Source organism: Stegastes partitus, unplaced genomic scaffold, assembly GCF_000690725.1.
Source record: "Stegastes partitus isolate 25-593 unplaced genomic scaffold, Stegastes_partitus-1.0.2 Scaffold132, whole genome shotgun sequence".
NCBI lineage: Eukaryota > Metazoa > Chordata > Actinopteri > Pomacentridae > Stegastes > Stegastes partitus.
Window position 1 is genome coordinate 145,853 of NW_007577863.1, and position 23,732 is coordinate 169,584.

Sequence of the window (23,732 nt, forward strand, 5' to 3'; positions counted from 1 at the left end):
AACGTCTGCCAACAGCGTTCACGGGTCCAAAATGAACGTCTACTGCTATCTTTACGCGACTTTCCGTTCTTTCTATCGCAACTAAAACGTTATCAAGAAGTCAAAGCGACGTTCTTGTCGAAGATACGGCTTTTTAAACGTGAATGAAGCGGTGCGGAGCTCGTCGTACAGCCAAGCTAAACCCTCCTTGTCAGAGACTCTGCTGTGTTTCAGTGTCCGGAAGTTCTGCGGGGAAAAAAGTAAGAAAGGCATGAAAAAAACGGAGCTGCAGGAAAACTTTTGAACAGTTTTCACCGAGCTCATTGAAACACCGCTCTTGGTCATAGGTCGTCGCGAGGGGACAAACAACGCGTTTTCACTGTAGTTCTTTATTAATTAGCTGCGTGTGTACATTTCTCGATGGGTCTGCCGACGCTGGAGTTCAGTGATTCTTTCTTGGACAGTCCGGACTTCAGAGAGCGACTGCAGTGCCATGAGATAGAGCTGGAGCGCACCAACAGGTTTATAAAAGACCTCATCAAAGATGGAAACATGCTCATATCTGCCCTCAGAAGTAAGTACACGCTCGTTAATAACTTGTTTTCGGGCGAAAAGTGTGTATTAGTGAGTTACCCAACCTGGGACACAGTCTGCTCCCTGATAAAGGAGGAACCTAAAGCCATCAATTCAAACTGAGCCAGGACAGTGACTGCAGCCAACAGTGCACTAATAAATAACTCAGTACAGTTACTTCTGATTGTGTGATTTTAGCAGCACAGTAAGGAATGTAGTTACAGTGTTTTAAGCAGGGTGTATTGTCGGTATGTGACAAGAATACAAATATCCTATTGTGTCTTTTTCTGGTTTCATAAGCTATTTTGCAATGGAGGGATGTTATTTTCTTTTTCCAGAGCTAAGTGAAATGAAGATGGAATGTTTTTATTTGCTCAGACATGATTAATAGCTATTAATAACTCCGCTCTCCATGTGTCACTAGAGACGCACCCTCTATTGATGTTAGTCAGCTTTTTAATAAGGTGTCTGTACAGTAACATTGGAGTTTTAGACTAACAGAGTAATGCTAGAGTGTCAACAGCAAACAACTGTCCCCCTGGGCCCTCAAAACTCCAAGGGCCCCCCTTGGAAACTCCAATCTTACTGTATGGTGCAAGTTTACTGAAAAGTTTACTAAAGCACAGTATCTATCTGGCCTAAAGGGAACTTGAGCATGAGAATGACTCTCCTCTGACAGGGATGACCGATCCCACAACAGATTTGAAGTGCAAACAGAATGGATTTATTCATCAAGTAGTGGTAGATTAGGCGTCACGGTGAGAACAGCCAAAACAGCAACCCAAACAATGTAAAGTATGACCAACTGACTTAACTATTACCAAAACAAACAAAAGGTAAAGGGCATCTTACCTGCCTTTTTAAGGTTAACAGGGGAAAAAAAGAGCTGTCCAAGAATTTGTTGAGATTTCTGTAAGTGATTAACTAATAATTTGGTGTAGAAACAGTGAAAAATGTCCCAATATGATTTCTCAAAGGCCAAGATCATCTCAGATTGCACGTTTGTCTGATTAGTAGTGCAAAACACACAGATGTGAAGTTTATAATTATGCAAAACAGATCCTAGGAGCTTTACTTAAAAGCAACTGGACTTTCCTTCTAAATTTTTAAAGACATTTCACCTCTTATCCAGGAGACTTCTTCAGTTCTAACTATGGCTCTTGCTGTTCTTAGTGTGAACAGTTAAAACTGAAAAAGCGTCTTGCATGAGAGGTGAAATGTCTTCATTGTCTGGATGACTGAGAATCTTCACAGAGATGTGTAAAAAAGGGAAAAGCAGTATCTATTTACATTTCAACAAGCGTGAAACATATTGAAATGATATTATTCCTGTCTTGAAGATGTTATTATTTGTGCTTACACTGCATCTATACTGCATGTTACATATTACTCAATTCATGTGTTTGCTGAAATGATCGCGCAGCATATCTAAAGCTTGGTCTGATCTTGGCACAGACAAAATGTACACACGGCAGGGTGAAAGTGGAACGCTATATTTGCTCTCACAGGTTAATCCTGTCATGACACAGTGTGACTGAAAGTTAATAGCACTGGGTCTATTGACATGAATGACGGTGCATTCTGAATGAATTAGTCTCCCTGGTCAAAAAGGCATTATTATTATTATGGCAATAAAAATGAGTATGGCTGGTTGTTTTACAGCTGCACAGGTTGAAGGTAGCAGCCATATACTTGGGAATACTTTCAGAAAGCACGTGACTCCTGTTTGTTTATACTTCATTTTGATCACCTCAGGTTTCAGCCTTGTGGCTGTCTGCTATTTGTTTGGCAGATGCTGCTGCTATCTGCTGCACACCCATGACTGTTCTATTCTATGACTATTCTGTGAACACATAGGGTTGAAATAGCATTATTAGCATGGCTGTATGGTTAACATGAACACATCATACTGCGTATAGAATCACCAGAGCCATCCCAGTATGATAAGACTACAGAACAATGCTGTTGTTATTACCTTTACTGACTGAAAAGTGTCTCCCTAGTAGACAGCCTTTTCAAAGTCTGGTAGAGTTTTCAGTGTTCATCTTACATCGGTGTTTTTTTCTTTCTTTCTTTTAGAGCAGCAAATGGGATTTTCATTTAGACCAAGAAACACTGTCATAAAAATGAGCACATTAAAGTTTTGTAGGTACCACAGACTTTTTTGCATTCACGCTGTCTAGCTCTACGAAACGGAAACATGCAGAGTACAGTATGCAGTCTGCTGTAAGCAGTGTTTGAGAACAAGTCAATGCCCAGTTTATGTATTGCAACTTAAGAGACTAGTCATTATATGTTTTCTAAGAAACAAGCACATTGATTTAAAAAGTTGAAGTGTTTCGTTTGGAACAGCTTCACTTGAAGCTGATAACAATTAGATTTTTATCCCTGCTTTAAAAAAAGACCTTTGAAAACATCAGGTTAATGTGTGTTGTAATACTTATTTTTAATAGCCAGTCAGTCAGTTCAGTCCACATCTGGTGCTTTTAAATACTACCAATAACATTAATTTAAGTTTCCAGTGTAGGATGAAGCTGTCGTTTACAGTTCCTTTGTCTTTCAAACAGTAAACCTGACCACCGCTGTTTCTACTTATCTCCAGACAGTAGTCTGCTATAAAGTGCTACTTTGTGACATTATAATAGTTCCATTATTAATAGTTCCATTATTAATCTGTAATACAGTGGTATGAATGAAACAGTGTTAGCTGTGGCTGCTGTGTGGACCAGTGTCAAAGTATGTGAGTGAGAGAGTACAGCCAAGTGATAATCAACGGTGGTATTAAAGTCCATTACTAGAGGGCAGTTTGAACACGTAAACACGATTTTCTTCGTGGAGTTTGTTGTAGGGTGTGGCTATTTGTTTACATCAGACTCTGACACTTTGCGTCTTGGCAGTGGATGAAATGCCGGAGTCTCATAGGAAAATATATAAATAGTTTATTACAGGAGGGAAAAAATGATGTAGCCTCCAGGGGAATGGGGGCATAACGTTGTGTTGTTGGCCCAGTGATGGCAGGGTGTTTGTTAATAGTGAAATTAAATTAGTTGTAAAGTGATGCCAGAAATTAAATTGTTGTACCTGCTTCATGTGACTGAATGAACTTATTCCTGCTTTTTTTTCAGGTCTTTCTCTTGCTGTTCAGCGGTTCTCTCAGTCTCTGCAGGAGTTCCAGTTTGAGTGCATTGGAGATGCTGAGACTGATGATGAGATCAACATAGGTGAGGCGAAAATGTTGCTAATGATATAGAAAACTATTAGCTAAGATGGCACAATGTGTAAAATATAACTAGCCTTTACAAACTCAAGGTGTATACTGTCTTTTGCAGCTCAGTCCTTAAAGGAGTTCTCTCAGCTCTTAAGCACCATGGAAGAGGAGAGAAAACGACTGGTAAGAAAATATGTGTTTGTGTGTCTGTCTGTTTGTGAATCGTAAGTAAGGACCAAAATACAGATCTTACACATGATAGGTTTGCTTCACACTTTATTAATTAGAAGTGGTGAGTGTGAACTTCAGATTTATGTTGATTTTATTTTTTTAAAAAGGCAAGAAAAGCTCTACAAGCAAAAACTTTTAATGTTTAGATTGATGGATTTTCTGTGTAATCCAATAATTTTTACGTTTTTGGCCTCTGTACACCACCCTTCTCTGCATAGATAATATAATTACAGTGTTTATAAAAGAAATGGATTTTCCTTATCCAAGGCAGCTTGCTCTGAATGTCTCTGCTGATCTGATTCACCATTGAGACCAAAAGCCCTTTCAACCAAACTAATATCACCAAAGTCTAAACCAATAGTTTTCTTTGGCCAGTACATTTGGCCTCTCTTTCTGTATGTGCGTCATTGGTATAAAGCTGGCCCAATTTGGAGGAAAGTAACAAGTGCGTCCCTTGTTAATGTAGCTATAAAGAATATTTTTCATATATGTATTTTATATTTATAATGTGAAAAGAATGTGAAAGACATTACTCATAGTTGCACCAACTGAGGATTATCACTTAAATCTAAAGCTCCCATTGGCTCGACACAACTTTACAGTGAGTTTAGGCGTCCGGCTCACAAATTTATTGTTGGTTCACTCTCGCTGACCTCATAGTGTTGTTTTTGGCTTCAGTAGTGAGCCGTTTTAAGTCAAAATACCCTAAAAGCTCATTGCACACTACATGCTTTGCACTAAACATCAGACAAACAATAAAGTTAGTGAATATTGATCCTACATTCACTGGGTGACCAGATATTTTTCATGTTTTCATTTTCAACCTAATGTGATTTTCAGTTTTGTTTTCACATCCTTCACACTACCCCAAAATGATCAAAGACATCAATTATTGCAGTTTTAATAATAAACCTAAAGGATTTTAGTTTGAAAGTTAGTGCTTCTCAGGCGTCTTTACTCGGTTCACCCCACTGACTTGCTCAAACTTGTGTCTTTAGCTGGTTTTCCCACTAGCCTCATTCACGCATTTCCAGTGAAAACTTTGTCCCAGCAGCATTGTGTGCCTCCATGGCAATTTGGGGAAACGTCTTTGACTCAGAGACCCTCCGTCAACCGGAGGCCTTTGTGTGGGAGTGACTGGAGTCTGGCACAGAGTGTGTGAGGGCAAACCACGCATGTGCAATGTATGTGAATAGTATGCTACCTCATGTATAGCCCTGTGTGTGTGTGTGTGTGAGAGTGTGTATCTTTGTGGCTGTGAGCGTGGTCTGGTTACAGAGGAACCATGTGGAACCTATTCTGCCAATTCCCCTGTGAGACTGAGCACAGCCCCGACTGCCTGGGAAAGTCCATAAAAGGGTCCTCTGTGTGTGTGTGTGTGTGTGTGTGTGTGTGTGTGTGTGTGTGTGTGTGTGTGTGTGTGTGTGTGTGTGTTGATTGTACGCTTTTCCACTTGCTGTGGCACAACTGTAACCCAGCGGATAGATCTGAAATTCTAATAATACCAGCATTATTAAGTTAAAGGGCAAGTCCAGTAAGTAGGCTCCTCTGAAACAGCTACCTGTCCAACCTGAAAGGACTATTATTGAGACCTGACAATGCCCCTCAGTCTGCCTCATCCTGACATTGTAATGTGCTGAAAAAAAAAAGAACATCCAAAGAAAGCAGACCTTTTTTTGGCTGCTGCTGGTGAAGCACTAAATTGAAGTGAAAGTGAAGTCATGATGTCGGGCTGGGAGGATATTTAGAGTCTGATACTTAAATCAAGTAGACAGAACAAAGCAAGACTTGATAGAGTTTAGTAATATATAGAGTCCTGACCAAAGAGGAACCAGACCTAATATGAACAACATCAGAGTTCTGATAACCATTCTGGGTTTGTTTTTTTTTCTGGTTTGACTCACAAATTTCTCAGACATACGGTAAAGTTGGTCTGCTGCAAAATTGCTACCACAAATATAGCAGCAGTAACATTATTTTTTCAGCTCAAAATTGATAGACTTACCCCAGTTTTAGTGAAATGTTTTCCATCAATCTCAACTGATTTTCAACTGATGCTACTAATCTAGTAGAAGGAAAGAAAAGATGTTCTACTCACATCTAGACTTTCTATTACATGTATAGTGACTGTAAACCAACCCATAGCATACTCAATCAACTTGTTTGCATTGTTAATGTTTAATTCATTTCTGTTTAAACGCTCTTATCGTTCCCTTTATTTATTTATTGATCCCCACTCAATCCCCACGTCTAATATCAGGTCAACATTAACTGGTAAATCTCTTGCTGTTATACAATTTTGTGAAGTTGTCAAAAGATTAATATTACCTACATGTTTTGGTTTGAAACAAAAAGTTTGAAGGAAAGTAATCTGGACAAACATCTACTGTCAAATAAGATTCCAAAAAAGCCTATTTTAAGATAAACATTTAAGTAGCTGCCTCAGTCCTCATGGGACAATGACTGAGCTGTTGTTTTGTTTTTGCTTCTGGTCTTAGTCAGATTTTTTTTTTCTGCATAGAGGAATTTTTGGAGGGTTTAACAAGTCCCAAAGGAATATCACATGCACCAAAAGGAAAGGAGTTGAGAACAAAAATAGCCATTCTAATTTTCAACAAGTTTTGTTTAAAAAAAAAGTTTCATTTCATCAAGTATATTGGACACTTTTTGTTTCAGAAATGGTCTGAAATAACAGAAAATTGCACAATGCCTATTCTTTCAAATGAGGTAATACAGACTCATCCCCTTTACTGTACACGGACTAGTCATGCTTACTGTCGTGTGTAGTCACTCCATGGGGGCTGATTGTGAGCCACTTAGTATTTATTGTTGCAACACACTGAGCTGACTGTTATCTTTCTTTTTTCTTTTTTCCCTCTCAGATCCAGAATGCTGATGATGTTTTGATCTCACCGCTCGAGAGGTTTCGAAAGGAACAGATTGGAGCAGTTAAGGTATATCTGCAGCTGTAACCTGAAAGCCGAGTAGTTTGCAAACCTGCACGTTCCGTTCATCAGCCATGTAACGCTCTGAGAGGTGTGGGGCTCTTAGTCAGTGATCACAGATTTCAATTTGTTCAGATAAACGATGGATCCACAGTCCAGTGTCAGTAGGAAGGTCATGGGAACGGACGCTGGGAGGGAAGACGGGGAGCACGTCACAGACAGAGAGATGGTTGAACTCAGACAGGCAATATAAACACTAAGGGAGTCTGGTGTCTCATTTCAGCAGCTGTCTCAAGTTGTTTAGTTCATTTTTATCTCATTTTTTTATCTTCTCTCTCTCAGACCGAAATTAGGATACAGATAGCTGTGTCGTGCAGCGGGCAGGGGTTAAAAAACAAACCCAGAACTTCCCCCAGTTATAGCAATTGTGAAAGTGAAATCAGCTCTCATTTCTGTGTGTTGATGGAAGCGACTCCTCAGCCTGAAGAATGTAGCGGCAGTGTGTGAGCGGCATATCCTCATTTTGATGCTGTTGAGCAAGAGAAAGTGGTTGGACATGTGGAGCTCGGAGCTGCAGCTGTTACGGAAAAGAGCTGTTGTCCTAAATACTTTGGCAGAGGCTCTTTATTTAGATTATTAACAGTCCCAGTGCACTTTTTTCACAGCTTATTGGTCCCTGAAAGCTGGATTGTTACTTTATCCGAAAATTCTACTAAACTTTTGATCCCCAGACCTTTCTTAAAGGTTTCTTTGTCCAGTACTTGAATTACCTGCCAAACTAATGACATTTCCCCGTAATGTCAGCTGGAATTTGTGTTTAATCGTGATTATCAAATGGCTGCCGACTAACTGGTGAAATTAAAGTGGTTATTCATTTACTTAATAAGTTGTATCAGTACTTGTTAAGCACTGACTGAACTTTCAGTAGCACATACTGGAATAGGATTTCTAGACAGATTCATGTGTTAATTTCCTATTTGGAACAGATATTTATTGGTTTATATAATAACTTGGCTATTGTTATACCATTCTGTTTACTTTATTCAAGTATTAAGTACTTGTGTTGCTGCTTGTGTCATGTGTATAGTAGAAAAAATGCTCCCAAAAGTAAAGTATAGAAAACATATTATTTGGCACTGGTCACTGCACAAGTATCATAATGACACTATTAAAAAAAGGGAAATAAAGAGCTAAGGAATGAAGGATTAATACTCTAGCAATGAAAGTGCGACATTATGTCTGTGTTGCATAAAAGTGTGGATTCAAAGTCTGTAAATAACAGATGTTAAAAGTCTTTTAAATGTATTGCTTATCTACATCTCCATCTTCCTCAGGAGGGAAAGAAGCAGTTTGACAAGGAGACAGAGAGGTACTACTCAGTGTTGGAGAAACACCTCAGCCTGTCCTCCAAAAAGAAGGAAACCCATCTGCATGAGGTAATCTGTCAGGCTCTTAAAAAACCGACAACAAGTGCCTCCCACATGTGTTTGATAACTCTTAATGTGTGTTGCGGCTGTTTGTGTTGCAGGCAGACTCACAGATGAGCAAAGACAGACAGGTTTTTTACGATGCGTCTCTGCAGTATGTCTTCAAGATCCAAGAAGTGCAGGAGAGAAAGAAGTTTGAATTTGTGGAGCCAGTGAGTTCACATAATTGTCTTGTTTATTACATACGTGTGTTCTTTTCAAGCTGGGGTACAAATTTCACATACGTAACTCATGAGATGACATCAGTTCGTATGCCTCCTGTGTTTCAAACCCTTTTTTTTTTTTTTTGGCTGCTAAATGTTTACAGCTCTGATCAGCAGAAGGGAAACATAACCACCAACACACAATGTTTCATCACAGGAAAATATGAGCAATGAGTCTGTTCTGCCTCGCTTGTTCACACTGACATACGAGGTGTGGCTATTAAATATTGAGACAAATGCTGGTTGAGTTTACATAAGCCCAGTGTGGTTATTTAACAGCCACACCTCGTGAACTTTAAGTCATAATTGCATCCCTGCAATAGTCAGTGTGTGCATGTACACATGATCATAGAAAGACAACTGAGCCATGTTCTGAAAAACACATTACACACACACTGTTTGTCCACCGATAAAATGTTTTATGATAGATATCAGTAAAGCTCCCTTCCTGTTGCTGTAGCAGCACTTCCTGCATGGAGATTTCTTCCGCCTGACAGAGAGGGAAACTCTTTGTTGTAAAGTAAACAAGGCCAGCAAACCAAACAACTGTCTGAATTCGGGGGTTTTTCTCCTATTGAAGTTATTTTGATTGATTAAGCAGATGACTGACAATCATTCTTTTGTAATCCTCTCATTATACTCGCGTGCCCACAGTTAACATTTTTCCTGCGGATTTCTCCTTCTGCTTCTCAGTTATTAGCCTTCCTGCAGGGGTTGTTTACATTCTACCATGAGGGCTACGAACTGGCCAGTGAGTTTGAACCCTACAAGCAGCAGCTTCAGTTCAACCTGCAAAATGTAAGTCTTACCACAAAACCTGATATCATTCATTTGTAAATAGTTCATTCTGTCTGGTCTCTCTGCATTTTAAAGACTCCATATCATGCTTTTTGTGCATATAAAAGGTCTGCAGGGATGGCATTCTGTCATTCAGGCACAGGCCACGTCTTCCCTAAAATTCCTCATGGCTTCATTTAGACATACCCACTGTAGAGACAGAGAGAGCCACGGGAAGCAGCCGATATTTGTCAGATTGGACAGCACATCAGTTAATGTATAATATATAACAATGCAATAATAAACAAAAGATTAAATCTAAGCTATCAGCGAGCTTATCAGATTCTTTAAATAACTAAAAGCCTACTTCATTTATGATTTCCCTACTCACTAAAAAATTCTGTCCATGTGTTATGGTGATCAACTGACTACTTCACCAACAGGGAAATAAAAACATCCTGACAGCTGTGGAAAAACTCAGCACCCAGTGATTGAAGATGGCCGCTATGTAATCAATGGTTTAACTGCAGCTTAAAAACTGTGACTCTGTGTGACAGTTTATCTGTCTAGGATAAAGAAAAGTACACAGTGTGACTTGCCGTTGGATCAAGACTCGGACTGATCCTGCCTCCATGTCGGGGACAATTTATATTTATAGGATTTTAATGAAGGGCTACAAAGTGGCTCGGTGGTTAGCACTGTCGCCTCGCAGCTAGAAGATCCCTGATTCGCGTCCCGGTGAGGATGCCTGTGTTGCCTGATGTTTTCAAAGGTCTTTTTTTAAAGCAGGGATAAAAATCTAATGGTTATCAGCTTCAAGTGAAGCTGTTCCAAACGAAACACTTCAACTTTTTAAATCAGTATGCTTGTTTCTTAGAAAATATATAATGACTGGTCTCTTAAGTTTCAATATATAAACTGGGCATTGACTTGTTCTCAAACACTGCTTACAGCAGACTGCATACTGTACTCTGCATGTTTCCGTTTCGTAGTTCTAGACAGCGTGAATGCAAAAAAGTCTGTGGTACCTACAAAACTTTAATGTGCTCATTTTTATGACAGTGTTTCTTGGTCTAAATGAAAATCCCATTTGCTGCTCTAAAAGAAAGAAAAAAAACCACTGATGTAAGATGAACACTGAAAACTCTACCAGACTTTGAAAAGGCTGTCTACTAGGGAGAGACTTTTCAGTCAGTAAAGGTAATAACAGCTGCATTGTACTGAAGTCTTATCATACTGGGATGGCTCTGGTGATTCTATACGCAGTATGGTGTGTTCATGTTAACCATACAGCCATGCTAATAATGATATTTCAACCCCATATGTTCACAGAATAGTCATAGAATAGAACAGTCATGGGTGTACAGCAGATAGCAGCAGCATCTGCCAAACAAATAGCAGACAGCCACAAGGCTGAAACCTGAGGTGATCAAAATGAAGTATAAACAAACAGGAGTCACGTGCTTTCTGAAAGTATTCCCAAGTATATGGCTGCTACCTTCAACCTGTGCAGCTGTAAAACAACCAGCCATACTCATTTTTATTGCCATAATAAGGTACTAAATCTTTCTGTGTGGAGTCTCTTGCATGTTCTCCCTGTGCAGCATGGGTTCTCTCCGGATTGTCCGGCTTCCTCCCACAGTCCAAAAACATGCTGAGTTTAATTGGTGATTCTAAATTGTCCAGAGGTGTGAATGTGAGTGTGCTTGGTTGTCTGTCTCTATGTGTACACTGGCAACCTGTCCAGGGTGTCCCCTGCCAAGTCAGCTGGGATAGACTCCAGGCCCCCTGCAGCCCTAGTGAGGATTGAGCCGTGTATAGATAATGGATGGATGGATTTTAATGATGCTACCAGCACTGTGCAAATGCACATGTGCAAGTGCTTGCAACTCTCTTGTATTTACTGCCTGCAAAGGATACAGAAATGCAGTACATCAGTACAAGCCCTGGATGGCTGCCAGGTTAAAGGCTGCAACATCATTGTGTTTAGTGGTTATCCTTCAGTGTCTGCATACTGACAGGTTAAATAAGCATGTTAACATGTACGTCAAAGTGCCACCGGGCCTAAGTGCAACCTCACAAAGATGGCAGCCTGACTGTGGAGTTTTTGTCTTGTTGCTTTTATTCATTTACTTGTTAGGTTGTATTAGTGCTTGTTGAGCTCTGACGGAGCTATCAGTAGCACGTGTTAGAACAGGATACTTCGTGAGATTCTTGTGCTGTTTATCTGTTTCGATCTTATATTTGTTGATTTAAATAACATTTGCTATTTTTAGACCATTCTGTTTATTTATAGAAGTATTAAGTACTTGTATGGCTGCTTGTGTTGCGTAGAAAGCAGAAAAACATGTTTATCTCCAAAGTAAAGCTTTTAGAGACGGCCCTGGTGATTCTACTGCTGTTTGATGCCGCAGGTTTAATTTAATAAACTCAGAGGAAGAACTCTTATAAACAACGTCTAAGCAACAAACTTCTGCTTCTGTTAAAGTCCTGTGGGGACAAAAAACATAAATAATATTCATTATTGGCAAATCTCATTAATCTAATCTAAAGTTTTAGTTTGTAGCCTAATAGATTTGAAATTGTAGAGGAACTTGATTGAGGAAGGTGTGTTGTGATTTTGGCACCAAACCTACAAGTGTGCCTTATATGGAGTCTTTAAGGCATCAAGAGAATTTTTTTGAAAAGGAAATTTGGCTTAACAACGCCTGGTCTGACAAAGAATCACATCTATTACTTCTACAATGGTTCACACGGGTTAGTTGTTTGACCGGTTTACTGGTGAAACTGATCTGAGTAGGCAATCCTTAAACTATTATTTCCAGATGATAAAACTTTCACTTAACATTGTTAAACATTTCCTTTTCCCCTAATTTCAACTATTACTAATGTCTTTAAAGTTACATTTTGTTTAATGAAGGGACTTTTTAGATGTAAATTAGATTAACAGAAAATCTACCTGTATTAATATAAGTAGTAACTTACACAGATGGACTAAGTAACCATTCCTTTTTTTCATGATCATCAAGTCTGTATAAAGACCTCCTTTCAGTGCAGTTTCTTATGTGTATGTTTGTTGTTAAGGCTCGCAACAACTTTGAAAGTACACGCGCTGAGGTTGAGCGGCTGATGAAGAGGATTCGATCTGCAGAAGAGGACTTTAAAGCCCCCAGTTGCTTTACTATGGAGGGATATTTGTACATACAGGAGAAACGTGAGATATATTTTCCTTCTCTCTCTATCTGCCACTTATACTGTGGAAAAAAATGAAATGCCAGACTTAAACAGTGTCAATTATGTACTCACACACAAGCACACTTTCATGAATGTATGTGTTGTGTATTATCCAGGTCCTCTGGGCAGCGTGTGGACCAGATACTACTGTACTTATGAAAAGAGCTCCAAGATATTCACGATGAGCAACACAGAGGCCAGACCGGCCAGCAGACAGGTGAGCTGGGAACACATAAATACACACACCAATGTCCTTGCATGTTTCAGCCCTTTCATTGCATTTCCTGATACATTCATCCCAAGTGACCGCTTTCCTTACTGTTTGTATGTTTAAGCTTTCTGTTATCTTAACAGATGACATCGACTCAGCTTCTCACAAGCACTTGAATGTATCCTCAAGAAAGCTTTCAAAACAGTCATGACATTGTGCTGTTAATACAACTTTGACAAAAAGATTGTCATTTCTTGTCTTATCCAGGCTCATGTCAAGTTTTTACCATCGCATTTCTGAATATTTGGGCACAGATTATAAAAAAAAGGGATTCAAAGTATTAAGCAACATTGGTTTTTGCAGCAATGTCGAAAGATCAGACTTTTTAGAAAAATTGCCAAACTTTCATACACGTCATGATGATGAGTTACTATTTTACCATAAATTGTCATACAAATAATTGTGATTCATGATTTACTTGTCTTTTTCTGTTCATTGTTTGATTCTGTTACTTTTAAATTGGCACCTTTGCCTCTCGTTTTCATTTGACTTAAAACTAATATGTGCCCACAGCAGTCCTGTGGTGTTTGATTTTGTATCTAACGTTATTGTCAATGAATGCTCATCAAAATTTAGTCAGCTGAATATTAGAAGCAAAGTATTTTGAGATAAATAATTAGCAGGAATAAAGAAAAAGGAGCAAAAACAGTGAAAACGTTGGAAAACTGTGATTGAAATACGACGTCTCTGATAGTTTCATCTTCACCAGATGATTTTATAAAAGTAAATGGAAACAATTCTACTGATTATGAAAAATAATTGTCATCAGCTCAAATGATTGCAATCAGGTGCTGATGTAATATCTGTAACAGATCTGCATATTGCAAATATGTCTCTCTGTTAACAGAACGGGGTTGTGAATGGTTCGCCGGACATGTTTAGGCTGCGCTCGTGTGTCCGAAGGAAGACTGATTCGATCGACAAGCGCTTCTGCTTTGACATCGAGGTGGTGGAGAGGTGAGAGGGAAAGATAATTAAGAATCTGTGCAACCGTCACACATGACTATCTGTGAAATAAAAAAACAGAGATGAGGCCATTGGATTAAAATGATCTGTCTACATCTGCAGACATGGTGTCATCACTCTGCAAGCGCTGTCTGAGGCCAACAGACGTCTGTGGATGGAGGCGATGGATGGAAAAGAACCTGTACGCATATATCAGTCATTAAATGCATAATTATGTATCACTGAGTGTTGTTATACTGTAATAAACACAAGCAAGTATATGCTAAAAATTCTTTTCTAGAAATGTTACTAACACAAACTTTATTCTTTCTTTGTTTAGATTTACACTTTGCCGTCTCTGCTCAGTAAAAAGGAGGAGAGTGAGTAAGATTTTGTGTGTTAACATCTTTTAACATCACTTGCATTGCAGTGTCTCGGAAATGTTCATACGTGTGTTTTTGCTTTCTAGCATTTCTCAACGAGGCAGGCTTCAACTTTGCCAAGAAGTGCATTGAGCTGGTTGAAACGAGAGGTTTTTCCCACTCTTAAAATGTTCATATGAGAAAAAGAGTTCTTCTGATTATTAGCTGTTTGCATTGTCGATTTATCAAATATGTTAAAACTTGTCTGCAGGCATCACCACCCTGGGACTGTACAGGATAGGAGGAGTGAACTCTAAAGTACAGCGGTTAATGACGAGTGTGTTTGGTAAGAAATGCCTCACTTTCCTTGTGTGATGCTGTTTTTCTGCATCGAGTACATTCATTTCAGCACAATTTGAACAGTTGTAATGAAAATGATCTACTATCCTGCAGCATCGACAGCTCCCTCTGACATGCAGCTGGATGCAGATGCCTGGGACAACAAGACCATAACCAGTGGCCTGAAGAATTATTTTAGGTAACCTACAGTACATAGCTGCATCTTTCAAGTAACACTATGATACATGAATTGTAAACTAATATTCTATAATGTGCATTCAGGTGTCTGGCAGAACCACTACTGACCTACAGGCTGCATAAAGAATTCATCAAGGCTGCAAGTAAGAACTCACTGCCTCTTTCAAAGCACACAAATAGACTGTGGCAGGCATTTCCAGCAGTGTTTGGATTGAAATTGCTGACTTCACACGTAATATTTGATGTAAACAGAACCACACCTCATCCCTCCCTCTGTACTTTTTTCACAGAGTACGATGACCAGAAGTACAGAGTGAGAGCGATTCATGCTCTTGTACACAAACTACCAGAAAAAAACAGAGCAATGTTGGATGTCTTAACCAGCCACCTCCTCAAGTATGTACATACTGGTTTTATTGGTTTTATAGCCCTGGAAGCATGTCCTCAACTTTGAGAGTGTCTTATTTTCACAGAAACACTCTCTTTTTCATGAAAATACTCTCATAAATTTCATAAAGGTGCTTTTAGAATTGTTGTTGCCCCTTTGTGTTTATTTAAACGCCTTTTCTCTTGATTTACATGTCATATAATATGAAACAAACATGCTCGTTGCGTGTGTGTGTGCAGGGTGTCCTCTCACAGTGACCAGAATCTGATGACTGTGTCCAACCTGGGAATGATCTTCGGCCCCACACTGATGAGGTCGCAGGAGGAAACGGTGGCCGCCATGATGAACATCAAGTTTCAGAACATCGTGGTGGAGATTATCATTGAAAACCACGACAAGGTGTGCTTACAAACACACATAAACACACACAAATAAACATACAGGCGCCTAACAGACATGAACACTGTATGCTCTCATCAGATCTTTGGTGAGGCCCCGGATCTGTCAGTGCCGTTGCCTCAGGCTCCGTCCTCGCGGTCAACTCCTCGGAGAAGCAAGGCCATCTGTCTGTCATCTGGAAAGAGAAAGGCCCGTCTCTACCCTCCAGCTCTCTGCCTGGCAGATAATGACAGTGAGTCTCTTTGCACCACGTAGCTCCTTTATCTCATCACTCATCAATACCACATCATGAGGGCAGCTGAATACATTTACTCAAGTGCTTACTCACAATTTTAAATGACCTTTTTTTTTTCATTTTACATTTAGAGAGGAAACATTGTCCTTTTTACTCCACATTATTTACTGTATTTGACAGCTATAACTACTAGTTAATTTTCAGAATAAATATTTACTTTAAAAAACATGATAAACTTTTAAAGTACAGCTAATTGTAAAGGATCAGACTAGTAGTTCCCAAGCAAAGTTGTGTCTGTAAGTTGGTAGCTGTGTTGCCAAAATGTAATTTCCCATTAGAAGATTTATTCTAGATAACCAAACCAATGAGTCAAAACGATCATTTTTAACAATTGCTAATTAAGAATAGCAATAGTAAGATTAAAAAATAGTGCTTAAGAACTCAGGCATCACCTCACCACCTTTTAGGTTTATCTTGTGACCTTTAGGAGGGGCCGACCCCAGGTTGGGAACCAAATGACTCCAAACAAAAATCCTACTTAGATGTCGAGTCATTCACAGAGTACATACTTCTGCAGAACTTCTTACTTCTGTGCTTTTACTTAAGTATGGTGTAGAATGCAGGACCTTTGCTGTAGTGGAGTATTTTTACTTTGTGATTTTTGTACTTCTACTTCCATGAAGAATCTGAACACTTTTTCCCCTCTTGCTCATCAGTGAATAAACTGCAGTATTTCAGGAAGTGAAGACAAGAAATGCAGAAGAAGAAGTGAGGTGACAGTGTCGTAGACAGATAGTACAACATTACCTTGAGACACTAAAACAAACTGTCTGAATATTCCATCCGCCACAGCATCATTACCTTTATTAACTCATCATGTTGTGCCCAAACTGCAGACAAAAAAGTAAATTTCACACTTCCAGCAAACCTCTCCTGTTTATATCTTATATCACTTTTGAAGAGTCTGCAGCTCTGCTGTACAGGGCTGTTTTGAGTTAGGTGTTTGCTTTAATTTGCTTCCATGCAGCTCATAATAGCTGTCATGGTCATCCTCTTAGTTTTGCACTGAATTAACATTCAGCTCAAAATACCACTGATGCTGACAGGAACATAATTAGTTTGGAAGGTATTTGACCAAAACCAAAAGTATAAACCAAAATAAGTGAAACTGAAGCTCTGCAGTCTGTAGCCAGACGAAATCAACAGCATTGCAAAGGATTCATGTTGTACCTTGTTTTTCTTTTAAGCTGTGTTTTTTTTTCCTTCCATGGATAAGTGGACAGCATTATTATTATCCTTGTTTTGTTTTCTTCTGTCCACTTTGTTGTAATTGTAAACTACTTAGTAGCTGTTTGGAAGAGTGCTGTATAAATGAAGTTACTATTTTTGCTAAATTGAGCTTTATGGCAAAAAAACCGTTTTTTCGTTTTTTGGGTTTTTTTTTTTTTTGCAAAACCTTTATTTTGCAGTGCAGTTTAGCAACAGCATATAGAGTTCATGTAATAAGGCATTTTAATGCACCGACAGAAGAGTTTTAAAATCAGTGTGTGCTCTTTCATTTGCTCTGCAATGCCGTTATGACACAGCATGTCAAGACAGAAAGAAAATTAAGTAATAAGACTCTATATAAGTCTCTAAAAGGTAACACCTTGATAAAAGCTTAACAGTATTATGCACACAAGTGACAGTGAGACAGCCCTCAAACCATTCAGCAGTCCCTGAGCACTGCCCAATGTCACTCAGTCTCTTTATTCTCTTTATTTCTCCGTCCAGGTGACACGTTCAGTAGCAGCCCCAGCACAACTCCGATGGGCAGCCAGGAATCTCTGTCCTCACACTCCTCTGAAAAGAACGGATTGTCTCAGACCTCCTCTCCGTCCTCTCCTGCTGCTGAGCCCACGTCCCCCTCTGCAGCACAGTCGTCTCCTCCCGCAGCTTCCTCCTCCCCTCCGCACAACTCCTCAAATGGGAAAGATCAGAGACAGCCGACAGACAGCGCTGCCTCCCCTCACATCGCGCCTTCCTCTCCCCAGACTTCGGCTCAGCTCACTCCAGCCCAGCAGACTTCCTCTCTGTCCTCCTCCACCTCCTCTTTGCTGTCTGCAGTGGAGAGGTCTATCAAAGGAAATTCTTCTGCCTCCTTGTCGTCAGTGAAAGAGTCGAGATCTCCCTCCAAAGCCTCCACGTCCACCATCTCCATCCAGAACTCATCAGTGGAGGGTTCCTCCACTCTGAGGGAGGCTTTGCCTGTTCAGAGGGCGGCGTCTGTCTCCTCTCTGAAGAGCACTCATTCAGTGGATCAGAGGAATGCAAGCAGCGCCACGGTCACAGTAACCAGAGTGACGGACTCTACCTCTCCTCGGCAGCACAGGAATACTTACAGGACTGCCTCCTCCTCCTCATCTTCCTCCTCGTCACTGTTTCCCTACCAGCTCTCCACATCGTCCTCTCTCACCTCCCTGCACATCTCTGAGGGTACTTACATGTCTTTATTCTCCTTTTAGCACATTGTTGATCAACAAAAAAGAAGATGTAGGATAAACAAGGTTCATATTTGGTTCTGATTTCTTCTGTTGCAGATTACAAAAGCTGTCATGGATCAGTACAGAGCCTCATGTCGCTGGACCCCCGAGACTCAACACATTTACGTAAAACTTCACACATCCGCTGTGGCTCCGATCTGACGCCGAAACACTCTGCAGCCACACCGAGCAACGGTTATCAGAGGCCTGGATCATTGTAAGTGTCTGTAAAATTGATTACATATATCAAACATTAAGGTGCTGTAATCACACAGCACCTAACTTCAGCCTTTTGGCTCAATTCTCTTTAAAAAAAAAAAAGTAATATTCAGGAGAATACAAGAACATGGCTGACTAAAAAAATAGTCATGTGTTCTGGTTTTTCTTTATTTTGCTAAATATCTTTTAAAAAAAAATTAAACATACTAGTGGTGTGCGTTCTTTGTGTTTTTTTTTTAATCAAATTTTAATTCATCTTGCCCCATTTTAGCCAATACATTTTAAACTTCATTGCTCTGACACCAGAAATGCTTTCTTGTTTCTGATCAGAGCTGACTGCATTATTTAGGAAGAAGGCAGCGGAGTGTGTTTTCAAAGCTGACCTTCCCACTAACTGACTTTCGGTATCAGTATTCAAAGTTATGAACTGCAGATAACTATTTTGTGTTTGTTTGTTGCAGATTATCAGTCAGGCTACCACAGCGTGAGAGTTCGGTGTTCTCCTCAGCGTTAGACATATGTTGCGGAAGGTATGTTGACTTTGGAGGAATACCCTTTTAGGTCTTGAAGTGATCCCTTGATCAAAGCAAAGAAAAACATATGGAGAGATGAAACCCAGCCTCTTCCTAAATCACTGATTTTACTTTTTTCTGTGTTTTCTCCCAGGGAAGCAAAAGCTCTTTACTCCTGTGAGGCAGAGCACAGCCATGAACTAAGTTTTCCACAGGGGGCGCTGTTCTCAAACGGTAAGAAAGTCACTCGCAGGTTTAATTTCATTAAGGGAGTTTTAGGTCTGTATACACCTGGTATCAACATCTGGAGGAATGGTAAATGGTAAATGGTCTGCACTTATATAGCGCTTTTCTACCTTTGCGGCACTCAAAGCACTTTACAGTGTTTCTCATTCACCCATTCACACACAACTCGTGAAACTACAGCAGGTCTAAAAACAAAAAAAGAAACTACATGATTACATTTGCAAAATGACCCATTCAAAGCCAGTATAGACTGACATAAGATAAATATGAACCAATAATACTTGTTCACAACAAGGGCACAATGCAGACAGGTGGCGAACATATGCATTAATACATGTAAACAAATGCTAATAAAACTGGAATAGGCTGGAGACCACAAAGAGCACTGAAAGACTCTTGAGCCATCTGTTCACTAGCTTTGCGTTCCTTTGTGCGAGACCCCAGTGATGTACAGTGTGTGCATGGGCAGAGGGAATGCAGGTACATAGTTAGAAAGGCAGGTAGGTCATCTAGTTATCTCATGTGTGACTGAATGCAGTGATTGGAACTGCTTTTTACAGGGTGTTACTGCCACATACTGTGTGACAGATGTTTTCTTTTTATGATTAGAGCACTTCATATAGGGATTGCTGTCAAGTTTTATATACACATTTAATATATTTAACAAAAATGCTGCTGTAATATATTACATACTTTCTGTTACTTTAAAGTTAGACCCACTTCATTGCTATGTTGCACTGTTGTGACTCAACTTTCAACATTTAGTCCAAAAAAATCACTTACGGATCAACGATTGGCATCTTCAAAAATATTCAAGAAAAAGTCTTCACACAGTGTTCAAAGTCTGATGTGAATGATGTGTATTCAATACAGAAGGCTGTAAAAACAAACAAATCTCAAGATTTTTAACTGACTTAACAGCTCTGAACATCTTCTGTCCTTCTGCAAACTCCCCCCAAACTCGCCTCCTTCTCCTTGAAAATCGCAACCCATTATTTTAAAAAAGACCAATCAGATCATCTCGGCAACCATTACGTTTGTTTTTTTTAATCTGGGAGTGTCTGATCTAACAGTTTTCAACTACTACTTAAAAATAGCATTAGCTGTGCAGCTTACTGTGCACCTGGTTTTATTCCGCACAATGCTTGAATTCAGCTGTGACCTGCTCTTAGTTTGTCAGGCCACCATGACCCACAAGCTCATTTGCCAGGTCATCATGACCTACACACGAGTCCACAGGCTGAAACACAAACCTGCAGGCTCATGTCTCTACGCCTCAGACAATCTTTTTAATCCCATTTGCTGCATATTACAACTTTTTTCATGGGTTGTGATCACACAGGATTGTTCAATTACAAGTACATGCATTCATTTTGAACATCCTATTGTCGAGGTTTGGCATTTGTTCAGCTCAAACTCTCACGACAGCACCAAGTGTTAATCAACTGCGTCAATGGATTTTGTGAAGAATACACACTACTTTTGTATTTGTGGCTCCAAAACATTACAATAGATGAAATATTTTAGCTGTTCTGTGAGCATTTAAACATCTTTGCAATGTTTATTGTGAAATAATTGCTGTGATCTGGATAAAAATGTAATATAAGGCCCAGTGGGTTTTAATAATGCCTAGCTGCTCAGCACGTCTTTGTGTTTTAACCAAGCAGTTGGAGCTGATTACTGATAATGTACGTGGCAGTTAACTGTAAATCTGTGGTCTGTATCCTCCTAAAAAGCAACAAGATTACAATTTGTTCCAAAGTTGTGAGGATGTTTTTTTTTTATGTTTAGGAAGGTTATGGGTGTCTGTCTAAACCATCGTTTCAGATGACATTTTATTGGTTTATATATGAAGGTCTTTGTCTTGACTTGCTGAGCAGAGTTGTTTGTGTCTGCAGTGTACCCGTCTGTGGAACCAGGTTGGCTTCAGGCGACGTACAACGGCAGAACAGGCCTCATACCTGAAAACTACATCACATACATCTGACAGACCTGATGGTGTCGGCAAGACGCCACTGAGAAACACAGATCGGACTTAGATTTTAGGGATCTACAGTGCAAACAGTAATCCTCTGTGCTGCTGATCGAAGATATAATATATTTATATTGTAACTGTGACTATTATCACTGACTACTGTGGCAGGATATGAAAGTTGTGTGTACTGTATGTAATCATGTGTTATTAACCAGCCTATAATACTGTAGATGTTAATATTTGACTTGTCCGACTTTGTAGTTTCACTCATTATCAGCTTGTCTTTTATGTTCAGCAGTCTCTGCTGTACTTTACTATATATGTATTAAATGTGTCTACAAGGTACATGGAAACAGTATTTTTCTATCGATCTTTGTAATTTATGTTTTAATGTTATAACTGTATGTCCAGGAATGAAATGTTCACACCTCGGTGCCTTGAGCGGTATGAGACTAAAGACTGAATCCTGTCATAACACCTTCGTCCTGCTGTCTCTGTCAGTTTTCCTGCTGTCTAAATAAAGGACAAATACTTTTCTTAAAAAAAAGAGTTGGTCTTTATTATTACGATATCTGTTCATCGTGCATTTTCCACAGAAAAAAAAGTTTCATTCAGGGTTTCTGAGTTTACCAGTTCCAGTTTCTTTAATTTAATTTAATTACATTTTTTCAGATATTGTGATGACCCCTGAGGTCATCTTGTGTCTTGTGGGTGGTTCTAGTTCGGCTATTGGTTCTGTGAGTGGCTGTTTAGGGTAATCAGGAGCACCTGTGACACCCAGTGTGTTCCTGGGTTACTTAAGGGCTGACTGCAGTCTAATCTCTCTCTACTCTGCTTCCCTCTGCAGGTATTGCATCGGTCTGGTCATGGGTTAGTTTTCTTTGTTTAGGACATCTGCATTTACAACACTTGCACAGACATAATTCATGCATACATCACGCACACACACCACTGACTCTATGTATTCTCACAACCCCATATTGGTTTGGTTTTTAATTTGATATAATTTAAGGGAATAAAGATAAGCTTTAATTTTGAAACTTGGTGTGTCTCTCCTTTTGTTGCGGCCATCTTGAGCCTGGTCGTAACAAATGGGGGCTCGTCCACTGAGATCACTACATCTATTCAGGTATTTTGTCTATCTCTTGTATCTTCAGTAGCAGTGGGCACATGTTGTTGATTGCCCACTGATTAGTGGATTTGGTCCAGCTGTGGGCTGGCTTTGACTCTGCTGCGTGCTTTGGAAGACTGCAGTGGTTTTGTGTTGCTTGGAAGCAGTGTTGTTTGTAACTTAACGTTGATTGTTTGATGCCATCCAGAAGGTGAGTGTTGTTGTCTTGATGCTGTACTTACTGAGATTTCTCCGGTAGGCTAAAGGACACATCCTCTTTGGGTTGTGTCAGTTTTTTGTTTTGGTAGTGCTGTGGGCAGCGGTTAGCGTTAGTTGTCTTTGGACAGCTATCTCGGGAGCACTCTGTGTAGTTTTGTGGGGTTGCCTGCTGCAGGTGGCTTCACAGACTCGCTGGTTTGGTGCTTAATATACCCACCGCAGAACCACATGAAGACTAGGGGTGAGTTTCTAGTAAGTTTTGGTCAGACAGTCAGGGGGAAACTCTCTGAAGAGCATCATTTTTGTGTTTATTGGTTAGCACTCAACTATCTGTAATGGCACATTTAAAATTACGGTTTCTGTGGCTGCAAGACAGATTATTATTACTTCAAATAGTTGATCATTTTAGTCTTGGAGAGAAAAATAAAGTATAGATGACATTTGGGATTTGGTTATGTGGTCTTTGTTTGAGCCAGGTGTGTTTGAGGAGAGTGAGCCTTGCCTGGTTGTGGAAGTAAGAATGGTTGTGCAGAGAGCTGGGCTGATGTTTGAGGAACAGAATGTTGTTGGCAACGCAGTTTGTGGCTGACCATTTGCGTTGGTCTTGGAAATCTACATTTGTTTGACTGTTTGGAATATGCGCTTATCGACTTGTCAGTAAACATTTGGTTTAAACAGTGAATTTGGCTGGTAACGGCTTTGATTTTGTATGTGTTGCACTTGACCATTTTGAGTTGGTCTCGAAAATCTACATTTGGATTTGACTGTTTGGAGTATGCGCTTATCAGGTTGTCAGTAAACATTTGACTTCTTCAGTGAATATGGTTGCTAACTGCTTTAACTTTGTGTGTAGGTTGTCTGGTTTAGGATCTTTTGGTGATCCCGTTGGGACCCCTTGTTTAAGGAGAGGGGTGTGATGACCCCTGAAGTCATCTTGTGTCTTGTGGGTGGTTCTAGTTCGGCTATTGGTTCTGTGAGTGGCTGTTAAGGGTAATCAGGAGTACCTGTGACACCCAGTGTGTTCCTGGGTTACTTAAGGGCTGACTGCACTCTACTCTGCTTCCCTCCGCAGGTATTGCATCGGTCTGGTCATGGGTTAGTTTTCTTTGTTTAGGACATTTGCATTTACAACACTTGCACAGACATAATTCATA

The 23,732-nt window shown here is 39.8% G+C and overlaps 1 protein-coding gene across 1 annotated transcript; it reads left to right on the forward strand.

The window, feature by feature from the left end:
* Positions 1 to 21,795, forward strand: arhgap42a (Rho GTPase activating protein 42a). Its single transcript, XM_008278767.1, has 24 exons — positions 1 to 553; positions 3,678 to 3,773; positions 3,882 to 3,943; positions 6,874 to 6,945; positions 8,271 to 8,372; positions 8,465 to 8,575; positions 9,320 to 9,424; positions 12,488 to 12,617; positions 12,754 to 12,854; positions 13,756 to 13,865; positions 13,977 to 14,055; positions 14,194 to 14,233; positions 14,323 to 14,385; positions 14,487 to 14,561; positions 14,669 to 14,753; positions 14,837 to 14,895; positions 15,043 to 15,148; positions 15,380 to 15,539; positions 15,621 to 15,771; positions 17,548 to 18,249; positions 18,354 to 18,513; positions 18,977 to 19,045; positions 19,182 to 19,261; positions 21,172 to 21,795. The coding sequence occupies exons 1-24, from the start codon at positions 400 to 402 to the stop codon at positions 21,258 to 21,260; spliced, it is 2,961 nt and encodes a 986-aa protein (XP_008276989.1). The 5' UTR covers positions 1 to 399; the 3' UTR covers positions 21,261 to 21,795.
* Positions 21,796 to 23,732: the final 1,937 nt, after the last annotated feature.